Raw genomic sequence first — 16,568 nt, forward strand, 5'->3', positions numbered from 1 at the left:
TAACATAATGATTTTCATGGTATTCATGGTAATTAAATAATGCACTTTTAATTAAAAATGAAAATAAGATTTGTATCATGCTGTATTATGTATATGCTTTTCAGCAAAATATTACTCGTGGGCGTATGCATTTAGTTTGTTTGCAACACACGATGAATTTTTTTACATCGTCATTCCATTCAGTTTTTTAATAAATTTCCTGCGCAATTCATATCTCTTAAAACACTGGGGGGAAAATATATTTGTTTACTTAATTTTCAAAGGATCTAAACAAAACATTACGCAATTTTTTCTAATGAAAACTGAATGGCACATCCGTGAACACGTCTTTACGTGAGTGACAGCATGCATAGCTTTTTGTCGGGCTTTTCATCTTTTCAGTAGTGGAGTCTGCGTCATGGGTAAAATATATTAAATCAGAATGAGGTTTATACTTAAATTTAAAACTCGATTCGTTGTATGCTCTTTCACTTGCAGAACGTGTACGAGTTTGTAAGTCAAGGAATACAGTTCCTGCTGATGTGATATATGCAGTGCTAGTAGATGGATATATTCCAGAAACTTCTGGTGGGGGTGGCATTGGATAAACTCCTGTATTGGTCATTCCACCAATTGGCAAGACCATACATTGGGATAAACCTGGGCATTGCATTTGATAATTGCACCATCCAACAAATATTCCTACGCCACATATGCTTCCATCAGGAAGGGTGGGGACAGAAGATGGAGGCAACGGTCCCGATGGTGGATATGGTATACCAGGAATAGGGGGCGCTGGTACAGGTGGTGCCGGTGGCATGGGTGGCACGGGCACAGTCGGTGGAATCGGATAAGGAACACTTGGTGGAGTTGGACTTATAGGTACTCTCGGGCCCTTTTCTAAATAATTTATTATTTCTTTAATCATTAAAAATTATTATAACAATGTATACCGTCATCTAAGAAGACACAAACTTGCGCTGACGCGCTGAAAACTGTATTTGGAGCGCATGCTTTCACAGTCCATTTACCACAGTACAGATAATCTGGCTGCGGCACACACTGAAGATAACTGTTGTAGCTGCCAGGATTAGGGGCTAAGGGGGCCATCATCCAGCTGCACATTCCATCTGGTTTGGCATCATTTGCATAAGGAGGAACTAAATCATAAAATATGATTAAATCTGTTGTTTATTCCATTTATTTCTCTAAGTTACTGAAAGGACAAGGCCTTGGTTTGGTGTCTACTGGAGGTGGTGTGACGCCTGGTGCTCCGGGTCCTATTTCAGGACCACCAGGAACGCCTGGTCTTCCAATGCCTGTTCCTGGACACGGGCATATGACAATGTTGACAGATGACGGGCATACGCATTGACCATTTGACAAACGCATCACTGATTTCTAATTTTCGTGACGATGTTGTTGAAAAATGAAAATTTTACTAAGATATTATTACTAGATGCTAGATTTATGTTACATTACATATATAATAGATGAAGATCATTACTAGATATTTTTATTGAAGATTGAAACCGTAACGCAAAAATTGAAATCATTTTTTAAAATATTTTTTCAGTGATATGTTTAGCTTGTAAGTGAATTTTTACCGTTATTAAAAAGGTTATAAATAGTAAAAGAAATATTTTTTATATTCTACTAAATTTTGAATATTTTACAATTCCATTTGAATTTACCTCTTTGTTACTAATTCTTCGCAGTGAAGTCTTCTTTTCTACCTGCTGCTCCATTGTCACCAATTTATCACAGATGCCTCGCCAAGGGTTGAACAGGGCATCTTTTCCACAGTTGTAAATTGACCATATACCAATATCCTGCCTAAAATTACAAATACCAATAAGATGACAAACAATGGACAATAAGTTTCAAATTTTGAAAAGTTTACCAAGGCCAGAGTAAAGTATCATTAGTAGGCTTTGCACAAGCTAAGTACATGGTCATATTTTCATGGAATACAGGACGTCGACTTAATTGACATATGTCACCAATTGTTACCGGCAGTGTATTTTGAAATAATTTACTGTTATTGATATTATTTATCTGCAGTTTGAAAGATGTCGCATCTAAAAGGTTGCTTCTGTAGAAAAATTGTAAACCAAATTTTGCGCATTTTACTCACCTTTCGAGCCTAACGATTGAAAAATGAAACAGTCAAAAAAGAGCAGCAGTAATGTCCATTTTTGAAGAGCAGTAACGCATATGATCATGATGATCTAAGATGAGCGGGTAGGACTGAATTGTGAAATCAAAGATAACAATTTAAATAGAAAATTGTGCTCTTTGATTTGATTATAATCATAATAAGAATCGTTTAATTTTCAGATGGACATTCTTGTATAGACAAGAGCTGTCGAAAATTGTCACTTGAAAAGGGCGTCACAGGTAAACAGATTGGCTTCAGTGTTTACTCAAGCTTCCAGTTTTGCATAGCAATAAATCTCCATTTGAATCACGTTATGGAACATCTTCTGAAAAGGCGTGACTTTGCCGTTTCGTTATTGAAATTAAAAAGAACTAACCAATCTTGATTCTTCTTCTCAGAGATGTTTTCTATCACGAAGTGAAAGTTACGTTCGGCCCATAATCACATGCCGGCTATAACAATGGTCCTGGCTGGTCTGCCTGCATTGAGCAAACGATCAAACATTCATCACCGCCGTGATAGAAAGCAAGTAAACAACTGTTCACGTCACCCGACGTGTCAAACTGAACATGTACATACATACATATATATATATATATATGTGTGTAATCAATTTATGCAATATTTTTATAACTAAAACTTCCTTCATCTTTTACAAATTACAAAAATTAAAACTAATCTAGTAGTTGGTATTTTTTTCCAACATTTAAAACAAAACATTATATGCCGTGCAAATGCTATTTCTTGTTAAGAGCAGGTGAAAATATGCGGTACAATTGAGTGCTTGTTTTTAAGCAACATTTTCTGTGTAGCTTTGCCTTTTTTTGTTCCACTCCCACTGAGAAACGTTTTGACGACGAATAAACAAATGAATTTTTGACATAAATATTGCTAACATTGATTTTACTAAACAATACTGCTTATATTTGCTGTTAAATCACATAATTTGGTTAAAGTAAAAAAAATATGAAGTCACATCGAACTGCACAATTAGCAGATCTACATAAGAGAATTATTGTACAAATGACTATTAAAAGCTTTTGAATTAATAATGTGAACGCCGACCAACAGCAAAAGTAAATAACGCGGCGACCTTCGTGTTTCTCACTTTCACTGTCGTATCGGCAAATGTAATAATAAAAGAAAAAGTAACATACAGTTTATAAAATGAAAAGCTTTATCTACAAGCAAACTGCACGTTGATGGTAAACGGATGTCCAACCTTTTCATGCATATCATCTCATCGTTGGAGTTGTGATCAAGTTCAAAAGCAAAAATTAGCAAAAAACCGACCTCTTCTGGGCAACAATTGCAACGATTCAGTGGCTAGATCTGATTTCCGTGATCAAATTTCCGGAGCTTCCGATAAAAGGAATCAGCAAGAAGTACACTTATTCATACTACCTGCATAAGGTAAACGCAACATAACCAAAAAAAATATGCATATAACAACAATTGATGTTATTGTTGATTTTAATTTGCATTTAAACAATGAACAGAGAAACAACCTTACACTGTTATTCTGATAGATTAAAAATAAATAACTGCTGTTGCCTTGTATTTACTGATATTATTTTCAGTTGGAATAGTTCAACCTTGCTTATATCAACAATAATTGTAAAGCTGAAAACAAAAATAAACAAACAATCGATGCAGAACACATGTCGCTTACTTGTAAATAAACTTTCACTTTTCGAAAATATTTTAAATTTAAAAAATGTGAAAATGAAAAAATCACAACAATTTCTTTTCAACGCTTATTGGGTCGAGAAATTGTTTACAATGCATATAGATTAGCTTCAGTTCTGTACAGCTCAATTTATAAACAGTATCAGTTATATTTTAAAAAGATGAAGTGTTACAACACTTCTAACTTGTTTCACTTTATTTATTTAGTTTATTTCAAAATCATACCTCAAATTTATGCTTTACAACGTGAAACGCTATTCTGAAGGAGAATACAAATTCAATAAATGAACATTAATTACACTGATCTGTATCAACTTTATTAGTCAACTACCTTTGAATCATGCAAAACTTTTATCGTCGTCGAAAAAAAAATCAACATTAAAGTTAAGCAAATAACATTTAATAAAAAATAATTTATCCCCATGAATTCAAAATTACAATTATAACACTAATAAAATAATGTAGTCGATGAAAAACTTTTGGCAAAACTTTCTCGGTCATACATACATACGTTTACTTTTCAGAATATTTCAAATAATTTTCAATAAATTTTATAATAATAAAAATTGGAGCACGTATTGGTGGTAGAACAAGTATTGGAAAGCAAAAACTTTGAAAATAGCTTCACTTAAAAGTTGTGCATTCTAAAAAGCAAACTTTTTGTGAAACATATATTAGAAAATATTAAGTGTTCATTTATCTGAATAAATGAATATCAACGAGTGCATATTATTCAAAAATTACTTACTTAAAAACAACATATATATATAACAACTGCATACGTTGGGAACGTTAAAAAATTACTACCTATCTCTTTGCCAAGAAAAACTGCTGAATTGGTAACTATATGAATGGCTCATTCTTTCTCAGTCATTGTTAATGACAAAGAAAAATTAAAATCAAATCATCGAATTTTCTATTACATTAATATAATAAAAATCTAAATATCACATCACTATTAACAGAATTTTTAGAATAATAATCTTCAACAAAAAAAATAGAAGAAAAAATCTTAATATGAAATTTACAATTCATCATTCTCCTGTTTTTCTGTATCATCTATTGTCCATCGCGGTTCTTCAAAGTACAAACTTTCCCTCTGATACGGATTCACATAATCTGGATTAGCAGGAATAAGGTCAAGCTCTTGGCCAACCAAATACATCAACTCAGTTGTTTTCAAATCATAAAAGCCAGTAGAGTTGCAAAATGCGATGCTCCAAAGAAGCGTTGCTTTGGCATTAGTATCATTTAAAAATTTTTTTACAATATGTGGAAAATGTATCGTCAATTCGGAAATAAATGCGGTATTTTCCAACAAACGAGTTACAGCTAAAAGTAATACACACATATGTACGTAAATACATACATACACACACGTAAATATATTCAGAAAATAAAAAATTAAAGAAAAAATATTGCTCAAATTGAAATCAGTACTATATATCAAAAATGTGTAAATAATAAATAACTTTTAACAAATTATATTAACAATAAATAAATTACCATCTTTGAGTACTGCATCTGCGGGAAATGTCATTCCAGGAATATAGCCAGATGATTCAATGGTAACACGAGACTTTTCTAATATCATTATAATCGTTTCCATGAACATATTTATCGCTTTTCCTTTTCCTTTTTGTGAAAAGTTTCCAATCAGTTGTTTAATTAAATCACGTTGTTCATGTCGTTTCAATAAAAAGCTTTCTAGATCTCAAAAATTCAGTAGTTAACAACTGCTCATAAAAACCAAAGTAATACATACAATTCTGCCATCTGGAATCGCTGCTTTCTAATTTCATGCTATTTTCCGTTTTCACAAGTCCACAAATGATTTGTAATAATAAGAAATATATAAATCTGTAAGGCATTCAATAAGAACAGTCGAACAATATGCAAAATTTAAAATAACAGCACACCTGAAAAATACGAAATTACAATAATTGTGCAAAAAATCGTTACAATTACAAATTAATAAAATTTTCGTTTAAAATTCAATTTAACTTGGAATAGAACTGATCACGTAATATTATGTTACTTTTAAAATAAAAACATCAAGTTCAATTAAAAATTTTCAACTCACTATTTCATTTAATAATAATTAATTTTCAGGCGCAACACCCTACTGTAAAAAAACTATACGTTAATTTTGAATAGTTTGACATTCCAGTTCCAACTTTACAAAACATCAATACCTTTAAAATTAGCTTTCATTAAAAAAATATAAACTGTTATCGCTCTTTAAACGCTATTCAAAATGTTTACTCCGAGAAACCGCGGCTGGTTATATCGTTTGATGAACCACAAGAAAAAAATCATATTTTTCTCAGCCGCTACAGCTTGGTCAATTAATTATGCAAAAATGTCCATGGAGTAAGTTACGCTAAACTTATTTATTTGTTTATAGAAATTTATTTAATTCAACTGTGTTTGCACTTTCTTTCATTTAGTTTTTCATATCTACTACAATCCACAATATTGGGAAATTATTTTTGAAATATGAAATTTATTTCTGTTGTTCTTCAATCATATTAAAAAATAATACTTTCTAATTTTACAAAGAATAATGTTCATTTGTCGAACTACATTCAATTTCAGGGAACGTCAGATACTTCTGGAGTACTGCTGTAAAGCGAAAGTAAGGATGAAGACAAGCACTGAGATCTGTAAATTAATCACTAATTTCCACTCCAATTTGATACGTCTAGAAATACGGAGATGAGCCCATATCTCGTTTTGGTAATATTCGAAAAATATCAGTTCTGATAAACAAAGATGATGATTTTGGGTATTCATATTATCTTTAAATTTCTGTTTTTAAAGAAAAAATATAAAAATAGACATACTCACTTATTTTCAAATGAATAACTTATTTAAATGTATATTTGTTTATTTTACTTTCCATTCTACAGTATTTGTGAAATGCAAGTAAACTCCCAATGTGGCATATGTATAAGTTTTTGTAAAGTCCTTGTTTCAATGTAACGGTTTATTCATAATTATTTTTTTAAATAGAGTGTGTAACAATAAATATAAATATTTTTTAGACGAGCGAAAAAGAATTTCGAAAAATATGCTCTTCCTCTTTTTCATTTTGCCGGATTGGACATTGAAATTATAAATGTAAAGTTTATCTTTTGATTTACTCTATATGGCATTTTATTGTTATTGTTATTGTTATATTTATGTTATTTAGTGTAACAATAATGAGTTCCCTGCTGAACAGGTGAATTTGTTGAGAAGATCACAAAGCGATACACTGTACATTGTGGGTGGGGATGAAATCATTTCAAAGGTTTACATTTTACAGTTGTACAATTGAATATTAATTTTGCTAAATTTCAGACTGTGAATAACGCTATGAGATCAGAAATGTTTCACTTGACGCAACTGAAAGTACAAATTATGCTTTGTTATAAATGAAGTTTAGTTATTTATCATAATTCTTTTGTAACAGATGAAGTACGAATTCCCAGTATTGGCATTTTTCCCAGTGGGCGGTAGCAATTACATAGCTAAAACATTTTTTTCTCCAGTGTCGCCTAGAGTGAAGTAATTCATCATGATTAGTGTCAAAAATTATTGCAAAATACTTAAAAAAACAAATAATCTGATTCAAGAAATTATTGTGAAAGTGCTATGGCCGTGATTGATGGAAAATGTCAGTCTGCGAACTGTTTCAAATACAAGGTCAGTGTTTCTTTTATTTTTCTCTTAATATTTCACAAAATTGATAAAATTTTGTTTGCATAATTTCATTTATGTAAAAGAGTTGAAAAGTTTGTATTTTTTTTTCTTTGAAATTCAGATAGGTGAAGAGGAGGAATCAATTGCACTGGGCTATGTGTATTGCGGTGATGCTACTGGAGTGTTCGAAAAGAAATATCGATTTTTTCGAAGATTTCAGGAAAAATTATCTGCACTTTATTATACTCTTACAGTATACTAATTATTATTTTTCTTAAACTTTTAATGTAAAAGTTTTAGCATAAGGTTCATGCAAAAAAGCTGGAACTGAGTTACGTTGAGCCGTGCGCGGGATGTTCAAAATGTTCTGTTTATAAAACTTTGTTGACACCTCAGCAGCATTGGTGGCATAAATTGATAGGCACAAGATCAATCGCATCATCAGGTTGTTATTTTCTGTTTCAATATCAATTTGAATATTAAAAAAATATATATTTAGCCGATAAAGTAATTAATCGTGGTCAAGCAATCAATTTGAATTGTGGTGAAGAAAAACATGTAAAATTGTCAACTGTAGTTTTCAAACTTGCAAATGATTTGCTCTCAGTAAGTTATTGGTATTCGTGCGAGTTGAGCGGATTAATGTTGAAAGCAGAATGGTTTACTTTAGGATGACCCGCCGAAAATGGATTTGTTAGTTGGACCAAAAAGCATCAGCAGATGGCAGTTTCTTAATGAATTGTGGAAGCGATCAAATTCTGAGAACCCTTATTCTGTTTCATCCGACTTTCAAACTTCATTGGCCGGGAGAAGTTTTCGTTGTCACATAACATCCACTGATGAGGTTGTTCCAAGTGTTTGTTTGCATGCAATTTTTTTAAATTAATTATTATTTTTCAGACTACATTAGTGGTCGATGGAAAAAAGTTGCCATCTGCTGATATCAGCGTTGAAATTTTCCCAAGTTTAATTCAGGTGTTAGTGCCGAAATAGAGAATAAAATTAAAAGAAAAAACCATATTAAAAATGGGCACGAATCAAATGCCACCGGTTTCATTATTGCAAAAATTAATTCTTGATGATCATTTTAAAGTGTTGAAATTTTAAACTTGATTGTGTTCAGGGTTTTTTTTGTTACAAAGAAAAAATGTTTCTCAAAAGTTATGCTTTTCCGCAATCAAAAAAGAGCTCTTCCTTTTTGATTGAATTAAAAACTTGCATAAAACGATGGGCAGTTACAGAAAACCAGAAAAGAATAAAAATTAATTAGCATAATAAATTTAGAATATTTTTGTCAATAGAAGACAATTTAAAATGTGTTGAACAAACATAACTACAACTAGTGAATGAACAAGTGCAAATATTTGCGTTTTTGTGCAGAATTACAAAATGGATCTCACAAAACACATTCTGCGAATTCGTTTCATGTGGGCTGTCCAATTTTCAAATGGTATAAAACTTTTTCTTCGAATCGTTCGCATGATCTCGCAGAAGCTGACATGCTTGAAATTCGGCCGCATCTCCGTAACAATCACGATATCGGTCCATTTCCTTCACCAAACGTTCGGCGCCATAATTGTCCACAAATCGGAAAGGTCCTGAATGGAAATGGAAATGAATTCAAACTTCTCTTCGCAAATGATAACAAAATCCTAACAATACAATGTTGACCACCATCAATGAACTCACCTCCCCAAAACGGTGGAAATCCCAAACCAAAAACCGCACCAATATCACCACTTCTCTAAATTAATGGAATATAAAAAATTTCTCTTCAATCACTAGCAAAAATTGTACCGGTGAAGAGATGACGCCTTCTTCTAAGCAGAGCAAAGCTTCGTTAACGAATCGACTCACCATTCGAAGCTGCCTGTCGTGGTCAGAGTCACTAATCAAAAAATTCATTTTTAATTATGGTAAAAAAATTAATACAAAAATCTGACCATCCTCTGCTTGGTTTGGCATGATCTTTGAAAATCTGCAACGCTTTACTATTCACTTGTTTGACTTTTGATTTCGAATAATCGAAACATCCTTTTCCAGATTTTCTTCCTAAATTCAACATTAAAACACATTTAATTTTAAAAATTTCCCATTATTTCAATAATTCATAATATCATATCAACCACCCAACGCACCAAGAAAGTTATTATCAACCATTTTTTGCAAAACAGATATATCGCCACCGGCCATCCGTTGGCCAAGCTTCTCTCCTTGAAAAAAACAAATTCTAATCATAAAGATTTGTAAAATTTGTAAATTCATAATACCCAAATATTTTGCAATATGCAATGCCACATCAATGCCTACTTCGTCTACCAAAGTCACAAAACCTACAGGAAAACCGAAGCCAATGCACAAGTCGTTCAACTCTTTGGGACTGACACCTTCCTGAATAAAAAACAAATAAATAAACAAACAAACAAATTGTATTCATCCACAATATCAAAGTTGTGGATGATTTTTTGAACCTGCAACAGACGAATCGTTTCAGAAAGCATCGCCGCCAAAATGCGAGTAGTGTAAAATCCAGGACTATCTTTGACCACAATGACCAATTTGCCTTGTCTCAACCCAACATTCACTGCCGCAGCTTAATAACAAAACAAATAAAAACAATGATAATGTATAATAAATGTAATTTTTTCATCTTCATTTTTCAACAAAACAAACAAACATCTTACAAGCTGCTTCCTTCGACGTTTTCGACGTAGTGATCACTTCCAACAGTTTCATCTTGTCGACCGGTGAAAAATAGTGCATCCCAACAATCTTGGAAACAAACAAACGAAATTTAATAAACAACAACCGGAACAATATAATGAATAAATAAAAAATTTACATTTTCTGGTCGTTCGCTAGCTTCAGCAATTTTTGAAATCGAAATTGCCGACGTGTTCGAAGCAATGACACAGTCTGGTCGAACACACTGTGGTGAAAAAAGATTGTTCAAGGAGGATTTGAAATTCAAAAAAAGAAGAAGAAGAAATTTAAATAAACAAATAATTAAAACAACGTACCTGTTCAATTTCACGCAATACTTTCTGCTTCAGTTCGACATCTTCAAAGACTGCCTCGATGAGCAAATCTGCATTCTTTATCGCTTCACGATCAACTGACAAAAACAAATTAGCCAACATGTTATCCTTTTCCAATCTAATAGAGCAAACCAAAAACAAAATTAAATCATTAAAACAAACAAACAAACAAACGTACATCGTTATAGATTGCTGTTTCACCTTCTTGTCCAAATGTTGGGCAATGGATCTCTCGCCTCGAAGAAGAGCTTCCTTGTCCAAATCATTCAAATAAGTCACAAAACCATTGTAAATCGACACTTGGGCAATTCCGCATCCCATCAAGCCGGCTCCAATCACTGCCAAAGATCTGAAAATTCAAGCTAATAAATATAAAAAAATAATATTAAATAAGAACACAATCAACAAACAACAATGCTCACTTTGGTTCCTTTTTCACGGGAGGAAATGGATTCTTTTTGCACTCGGTAGATAAAGTGAACAAGTGAATGAGACTTTTGGATTCAGGAGACGTAGCCAACAAGCCGAATGCCTGTGTAAAATTTCCAAAACGTTCATATACGAAAATTTGCATTAAATATCGTAAAAGTGGAAACCTTAGCTTCGGCTTTCAAGCCGTCTCCAATTCCAAATTTGTACCCCTTTCTCACCACGTTCACAATGTGGGAAGGCGCAGGATAATGGCCATGAGTCGATTTTTCAACTTTGTTGCGCATGTAAACAAAGAACAAATTTCTGAATAATTCAATATCCAACAATGTGTGCACCAAATCTGCAAAAAAAACCAACATGTCAACAATAACAACTGTAAAACAAATCGCGCTTACTGTGAGGAAATTTCAGTTTTCTCAAAACGACAAGTTCTGTGGATAGAAGATCTCGTAAAACTTGAACAGCGCCCTGTTCCAATTCCTTGATCATATAATCTTCGTCAGTATGCAATCCTGGACCTGAGCAATAAAAAATGTCTACTCCATCAAAGCAGAAAATAAATAAATGCTCATTAAAGCTACACAAACCCAACGGTTCAACGAGCATGTCCACCAAACCAATACTTTTCGCTTTGGATGCAGATATTGTTTTCCCTGTGAGCATCAAATCCATACTATCGATGATTGATATCTGAAGCAAACAAACAAATAAAAGGCAAAACAAGTTGAATTTTCCCAGCGTTTCTTACCAATCTCGGCAAACGTTGAGTTCCACCAGCTCCTGGCAGTAAACCAAGTCGAACTTCAGGCAATCCAAAAACTGTTTTCTTCGAATTTACAGCAATGCGATAATCACATGCCAACGCAAGCTATAATAAATAAATAAATAAATAAACAAATAAACAAAAGCAATTCGTACAAAAACAATTCCACAATTTACTTCCAAACCACCGCCAAGACAAGTACCATTAATGGCTGCTACAACTGGCTTGTAATTGGAATGAATTCTATTCATAATAGCTTGGCATTTCAAAGACAACGCAGTTGCTTCTGCGACTGAATGGCAACTGGCGATAATTCTGTTGGAAAAATAAAACCTTCAAATAAACCAACTTTTCACCTAAACAACCAAAACTCACTTCGTATCGGCACCAGCAATAAAACTTCCAGATTTCCCTGACATTACAACAATACCTTTGACAGAGTCATCTTGTGTAAATTTATTCAAACAGTCGTAAAATTCCATCATAAAATTGATATCCATAATATTTTCCTAAATTATCAAAAAAAATTAAAATTATTTTTTATAAAAAAGTAAAAGAAACAGCAACTGGTAAAGTATAAATTATTATGAGATAGCGAATTACGAAAATTACGACTACACAAAATATAAGAGCCATACCTTGGATCCTGGTGTGTTAAATTTGATAATTCCAATCTCTTCGTCACGGTAGCTATTCATTCTTGTCAACGCTTTAATTATTGAATTATTAAAAAAAATTATAAATAAAATAACTTAACAGACGAACTTGAGATATTTGTGGAGCAACGATTGCACAGGCGTAACAATTGAAATTTCACGCTCAGAGTACCTAAACATTAGAAAACTGTTTCTAATAAAAACGATAATCTAAAATTGGCTTCTTCTTCACATTAGCTTGTTTTGCATCTCACCTGTCTCATTGGTTGTGGCTCTCCAGTAGTATTTTAATTTAAAAAAGTTCCTGAAAAAATAGCTCCCTCACATCTTCAAATTGCCATATTGTATTTATTAATCAAATTCTACACTTTCCTTTTCATTGATCCAAATCATTTTTATTTGCAATGAATCTGATGAGATGTTTCATTTAACAATTCTCATCATCAAAATTCAAAATATTTCATCATTTTCTCCAGTGCTATTGCATATAAACTTTCAATAACTAATAACATTGCAAAAAACATTAGGATTTTTTCCAAAATTAAACAATAATTTGGCAGCAGTTTCAGGCCGTTTTACTTTTTCTTACATTTATACTTTGAAATAATTTATAGCACACATTTCACACAGACACAACTTTACAGATTACAATTAAACAATCAACACACAATTAATACACGACCTTAATCAGTAGAACCGAATCTTACTACTATATTCAATAAAAAATAAAATAAAATTGTGAACTTTCATGTGCACAATAAACAAGGACATTTATTTCACGGACTTTATTCATGGTGCTAAACAACACTACTTTTTACTGATAGTCTGAAGTCAAATTTGAAAAGGCGTGAAACTGTGAGCTTACGTGAACAGCATGAAATATTGTTACTCTTCTTGTAGGTTATGCTTAAGGTAAACTCAATTGTGAAAAGTCAAAATTTTTCCAACTCCATATTTTCTAATAGCAGTAAATAAATAATACCCTTCACTAATGAAATCTACTTTATAACAGTATATTGAAAAAATATGATTAACGCAAAAAAGGTCAAATGAACTTTATTTCTTACTGCGAGCTACTGTAGTTAAACCAAAAAATGTTGCCATTCTTCGATCAGACACCAAAGATTACGTCTTCAAATCGGCAGTTTCAGATTATCTGTAATATGTAATTGCAAATAACTCTAGAATTCAAGCATAATTTTTCTACTTCATCAGTATTACATATGAATTTCAGCAAGGAAAGAAAACTGAAAAAATTAGAAAACATCACAATTAATGTAGAAAAAAAGCGTACATAACAAAAATAATTCAACGGTTTCCTTCCACGAAGAAATTACAAGAGCATTAAAAACAATCAAGTACACCCTATTGATAAACGGTAGAAACTTAAAAGAATATATTAAATAAATTCAAGAAAAATGTTTCAGGTTTTATCACTTATTTTCTAAGTAATACAACTATTTATTAAATGATGGAAAAAACATGTCTACAATATATTACGTGTGCGTTAACTTAAGCGATGCTTATAAACAAATACGTAATTAATTAGTTTAGATAAATATTTGATGGCTATAAAAGTAAATATTTTACTGCATTATTTTTCTTTTTTAAGTAATGAAAAGTTATTTAAAGATAAAGAAGAAACGAATTCATATATTTATTGAAATATATTGACCTTGAACGTGAAAATCTCTTTTTATATTTAAATGACTGTGCTGATTTGATGATATATATACAGTAATATTTTTTTATAGCGAATCCCGATATGACGAAATATTTGATATAACGAACATTTTTGGTTTTACTGGCGAATTTCATATTAATTACGTATTATGAGAACCTTATTATAACAAATATTTTACAACGATATGCTCATTATAACGGCGGCATTTGGGTTCTCAAGTGGTTGCAATTTTATTTTACACGACTTCTATAGATTTTTCCTGTAAGCATTCAGTTATAACGATTATTCGTGAACATACATGCATACGACAACCACGGGTAAATAAATAAAAATAATTCTTAGTTGGGCTCATTTTCAACGTACTGTTTCCCATCTGAAAATCAGTTCAGGTCATTATCGTTTGTGATATAGGGTATATTTGGGAATCCGTGAAATCGGTAATACCCATTCCAAGTGAATTGAATTTTGAAGAATATGCAACGATTGACGATCAACTTCAAGTTACGTATCTTATGTCTAACAGTGAAATATATACAGTCTATTGCTAAGACTAATGACGATGCCGACGACAGCCGTGAAAATAACTCTGATGGCGAAGAATAGCAGGTATCAATCAATGAGGCTTACAATTCCGTTCAAAATTTACGAAAGTTTTTGGTTTCTCAAACGGAGACAAAAGCTGAATTTTTTTTGCTTTTAAATGAAATGGAAAATTTTATGCTTAATTTATCAGCCAAAAAAATAATTCAACCAAAAATAACGGAATATTCATGTCCGAATTAAAAATTTGATGGCTAAATTCAGGTGGTTTTCATTATTTTTTGCGGTTTCTCAATAAACTGCGCGAATTTAGTGTAAATCTCAATACCACGAATTATTCGTTACAACGAAATAATCATGAATTCCCTCTGAGTTCATTGTAACAGTATTTTACTATATAAATAAATATATATATATAACTCAAACATAAATATCAACAATAAGTTATGCAAATTTATTTGTCCAATAAAAGATTAGTTTAGACAGAAGCAAAATTGGAGTAACAATTCTTTTTTTGCGCTTCATGGCGCCTCATACTTATGCGTAGAATTATGGCGTTGTGCCAAGTCTGTTGGTCAAAATCACCAGACAGACAATCATTCACGTTTAGATGTTGGCTTTTGTATGTTACGCAGGTGGTGAGGAATTCTACACTAGCTCTGTAGATTTTCACAGCTGGCTACGGTCTTCGTAACAGTTTTGCCGCACTGATTATTTTCTGCCGTTTACGTGTTGACCAATGAATCATTTTGCTCCAACATTTATGGATTTAGACAAAGCATAGTTTCAAATTACAGCATCTTTAGTATCTAAAATTTTCTTCTCATCGCAGCAAATGTTCGTTCACACCGGCATGAAATTGTTGTTTCACATGAATACTTTGGATTAGACGTTCTCGCACTGGATGATTCTGTTGCGGTAAAACGGAATATTTGAATTTATATGACGTCGACGATCATTTTATACGCCCGCTAACCCCCGGCGTTCTGATTTTCCCCAGTTTCCACCGCCTTTATGCTTTCAGCACTGATGGAGAGAGAGTTCGCCTATGATTCTGACAACCATAGCGACTTCTGTCAGCATAATTTTCATTTTATTAGCTCAGCTGGTTAGCATCCTCGACTGGGCAGATCCGCTGAGTTCTCCTTTGCAAGGCAATATTTCCAACACTGAGGCCATACAGATTACTGTACCTCTTTCACTCGGTTTGCTACAAAGGGCTTCCAGCGCTGGCTTCCGGCTGTCAAACGCAACCGGACATTTTAATTTATCATTAAGTATCTTGCACACAGCGTGATGTAGAAAACACTACGTTTTACTGATCTGGTAGACATCAAATTTTCTTTCTCACACGGACTTCAGACTGAATGCAAGAGTCACTACTGTGTACTCAGGTTATTTCACCCTGCCTTGCTTCGGTTTGGTCCCACTTGGGCTCAATTTTATTCCCATTCGGTCCCACTTTTCATTTATTGGTCGTTGTACTCGCTATTTTATTATTGGTCGTTGACCTCGCTATCTTATTAGACCGTAAAGTCTTTGTCGTATTGGGTTAACATTGCAAAATGCACCTTTTATTCAAAATTCGTTTCCCCGTGAGATTGACGGTAAAATTTTGTTTCTTTTCAAATGGGGGCCAAAATTTCCCCTCTTAAGAGATACCCTTAACCTTTAAAAAAAAAAGGGAGCGGACCCCTAAAAAAATGGAAAAATTTTTTTTTTTTTCCCCAAAATTTTTTTTTGCCGCGGTTTAAAAATTTCTCCCCCCCCCACATAGAAAATATTTTTTGTTTTCTTTGAACATATTTTTATTTGTGGTGGGGGGAGAAGACAAAAAAACTTTTTCTGTTTTCTCTCACAGAATTTTGTGAGAAATAAAAAATTTTTTCTCCCCCGTTTGTCCCTCGGGGGGGGGGGGGAAAAACACAACAGGGGGGAG

At 32.7% G+C, this 16,568-nt stretch overlaps 6 protein-coding genes across 6 annotated transcripts; 2 read left to right on the plus strand and 4 right to left on the minus strand.

Annotated features, from left to right (window-relative positions):
- Nucleotides 1-292: 292 nt before the first annotated feature.
- On the minus strand, nucleotides 293-1,371 carry Tsp_09987 (hypothetical protein). Its single transcript, XM_003370728.1, has 4 exons — nucleotides 1,197-1,371; nucleotides 933-1,139; nucleotides 448-879; nucleotides 293-390 (listed from the first exon to the last, which is right to left on the minus strand). Exons 1-4 carry the CDS (start codon nucleotides 1,369-1,371, stop codon nucleotides 293-295), a joined length of 912 nt encoding a protein of 303 aa, XP_003370776.1.
- Nucleotides 1,372-1,420: 49 nt separating this feature from the next.
- Nucleotides 1,421-2,204, minus strand: Tsp_09988 (hypothetical protein). Its single transcript, XM_003370729.1, has 4 exons — nucleotides 2,117-2,204; nucleotides 1,931-2,060; nucleotides 1,674-1,815; nucleotides 1,421-1,441 (listed from the first exon to the last, which is right to left on the minus strand). Exons 1-4 carry the CDS (start codon nucleotides 2,202-2,204, stop codon nucleotides 1,421-1,423), a joined length of 381 nt encoding a protein of 126 aa, XP_003370777.1.
- Nucleotides 2,205-3,745: 1,541 nt separating this feature from the next.
- Nucleotides 3,746-6,043, minus strand: Tsp_09989 (hypothetical protein). The gene is made up of 5 exons (XM_003370730.1): nucleotides 6,025-6,043; nucleotides 5,336-5,542; nucleotides 4,858-5,161; nucleotides 4,055-4,088; nucleotides 3,746-3,763 (listed from the first exon to the last, which is right to left on the minus strand). Exons 1-5 carry the CDS (start codon nucleotides 6,041-6,043, stop codon nucleotides 3,746-3,748), a joined length of 582 nt encoding a protein of 193 aa, XP_003370778.1.
- Nucleotides 6,044-6,086: 43 nt separating this feature from the next.
- On the plus strand, nucleotides 6,087-7,778 carry Tsp_09990 (hypothetical protein). The gene is made up of 6 exons (XM_003370731.1): nucleotides 6,087-6,202; nucleotides 6,428-6,467; nucleotides 7,175-7,225; nucleotides 7,287-7,381; nucleotides 7,450-7,519; nucleotides 7,638-7,778. The coding sequence occupies exons 1-6, from the start codon at nucleotides 6,087-6,089 to the stop codon at nucleotides 7,776-7,778; spliced, it is 513 nt and encodes a 170-aa protein (XP_003370779.1).
- Nucleotides 7,779-8,959: 1,181 nt separating this feature from the next.
- Nucleotides 8,960-13,509, minus strand: Tsp_09991 (putative 3-hydroxyacyl-CoA dehydrogenase, NAD binding domain protein). Its single transcript, XM_003370732.1, has 21 exons — nucleotides 13,473-13,509; nucleotides 12,515-12,577; nucleotides 12,388-12,458; nucleotides 12,125-12,258; nucleotides 11,926-12,064; nucleotides 11,735-11,854; nucleotides 11,574-11,676; nucleotides 11,382-11,504; nucleotides 11,151-11,326; nucleotides 10,977-11,086; nucleotides 10,733-10,903; nucleotides 10,537-10,672; nucleotides 10,359-10,445; nucleotides 10,201-10,288; nucleotides 9,988-10,109; nucleotides 9,787-9,907; nucleotides 9,674-9,729; nucleotides 9,516-9,568; nucleotides 9,299-9,404; nucleotides 9,143-9,260; nucleotides 8,960-9,114 (listed from the first exon to the last, which is right to left on the minus strand). The coding sequence occupies exons 1-21, from the start codon at nucleotides 13,507-13,509 to the stop codon at nucleotides 8,960-8,962; spliced, it is 2,289 nt and encodes a 762-aa protein (XP_003370780.1).
- A 378-nt stretch (nucleotides 13,510-13,887) lies between these two features.
- On the plus strand, nucleotides 13,888-15,565 carry Tsp_09992 (hypothetical protein). Its single transcript, XM_003370733.1, has 6 exons — nucleotides 13,888-13,942; nucleotides 14,342-14,406; nucleotides 14,479-14,594; nucleotides 14,627-14,695; nucleotides 15,112-15,233; nucleotides 15,462-15,565. The coding sequence occupies exons 1-6, from the start codon at nucleotides 13,888-13,890 to the stop codon at nucleotides 15,563-15,565; spliced, it is 531 nt and encodes a 176-aa protein (XP_003370781.1).
- The last annotated feature ends 1,003 nt before the right edge of the window (nucleotides 15,566-16,568 follow it).

Source organism: Trichinella spiralis (assembly GCF_000181795.1).
Source record: "Trichinella spiralis strain ISS 195 chromosome Unknown Scfld610, whole genome shotgun sequence".
In the NCBI taxonomy this organism is placed as follows: Eukaryota; Metazoa; Nematoda; class Enoplea; order Trichinellida; family Trichinellidae; genus Trichinella; species Trichinella spiralis.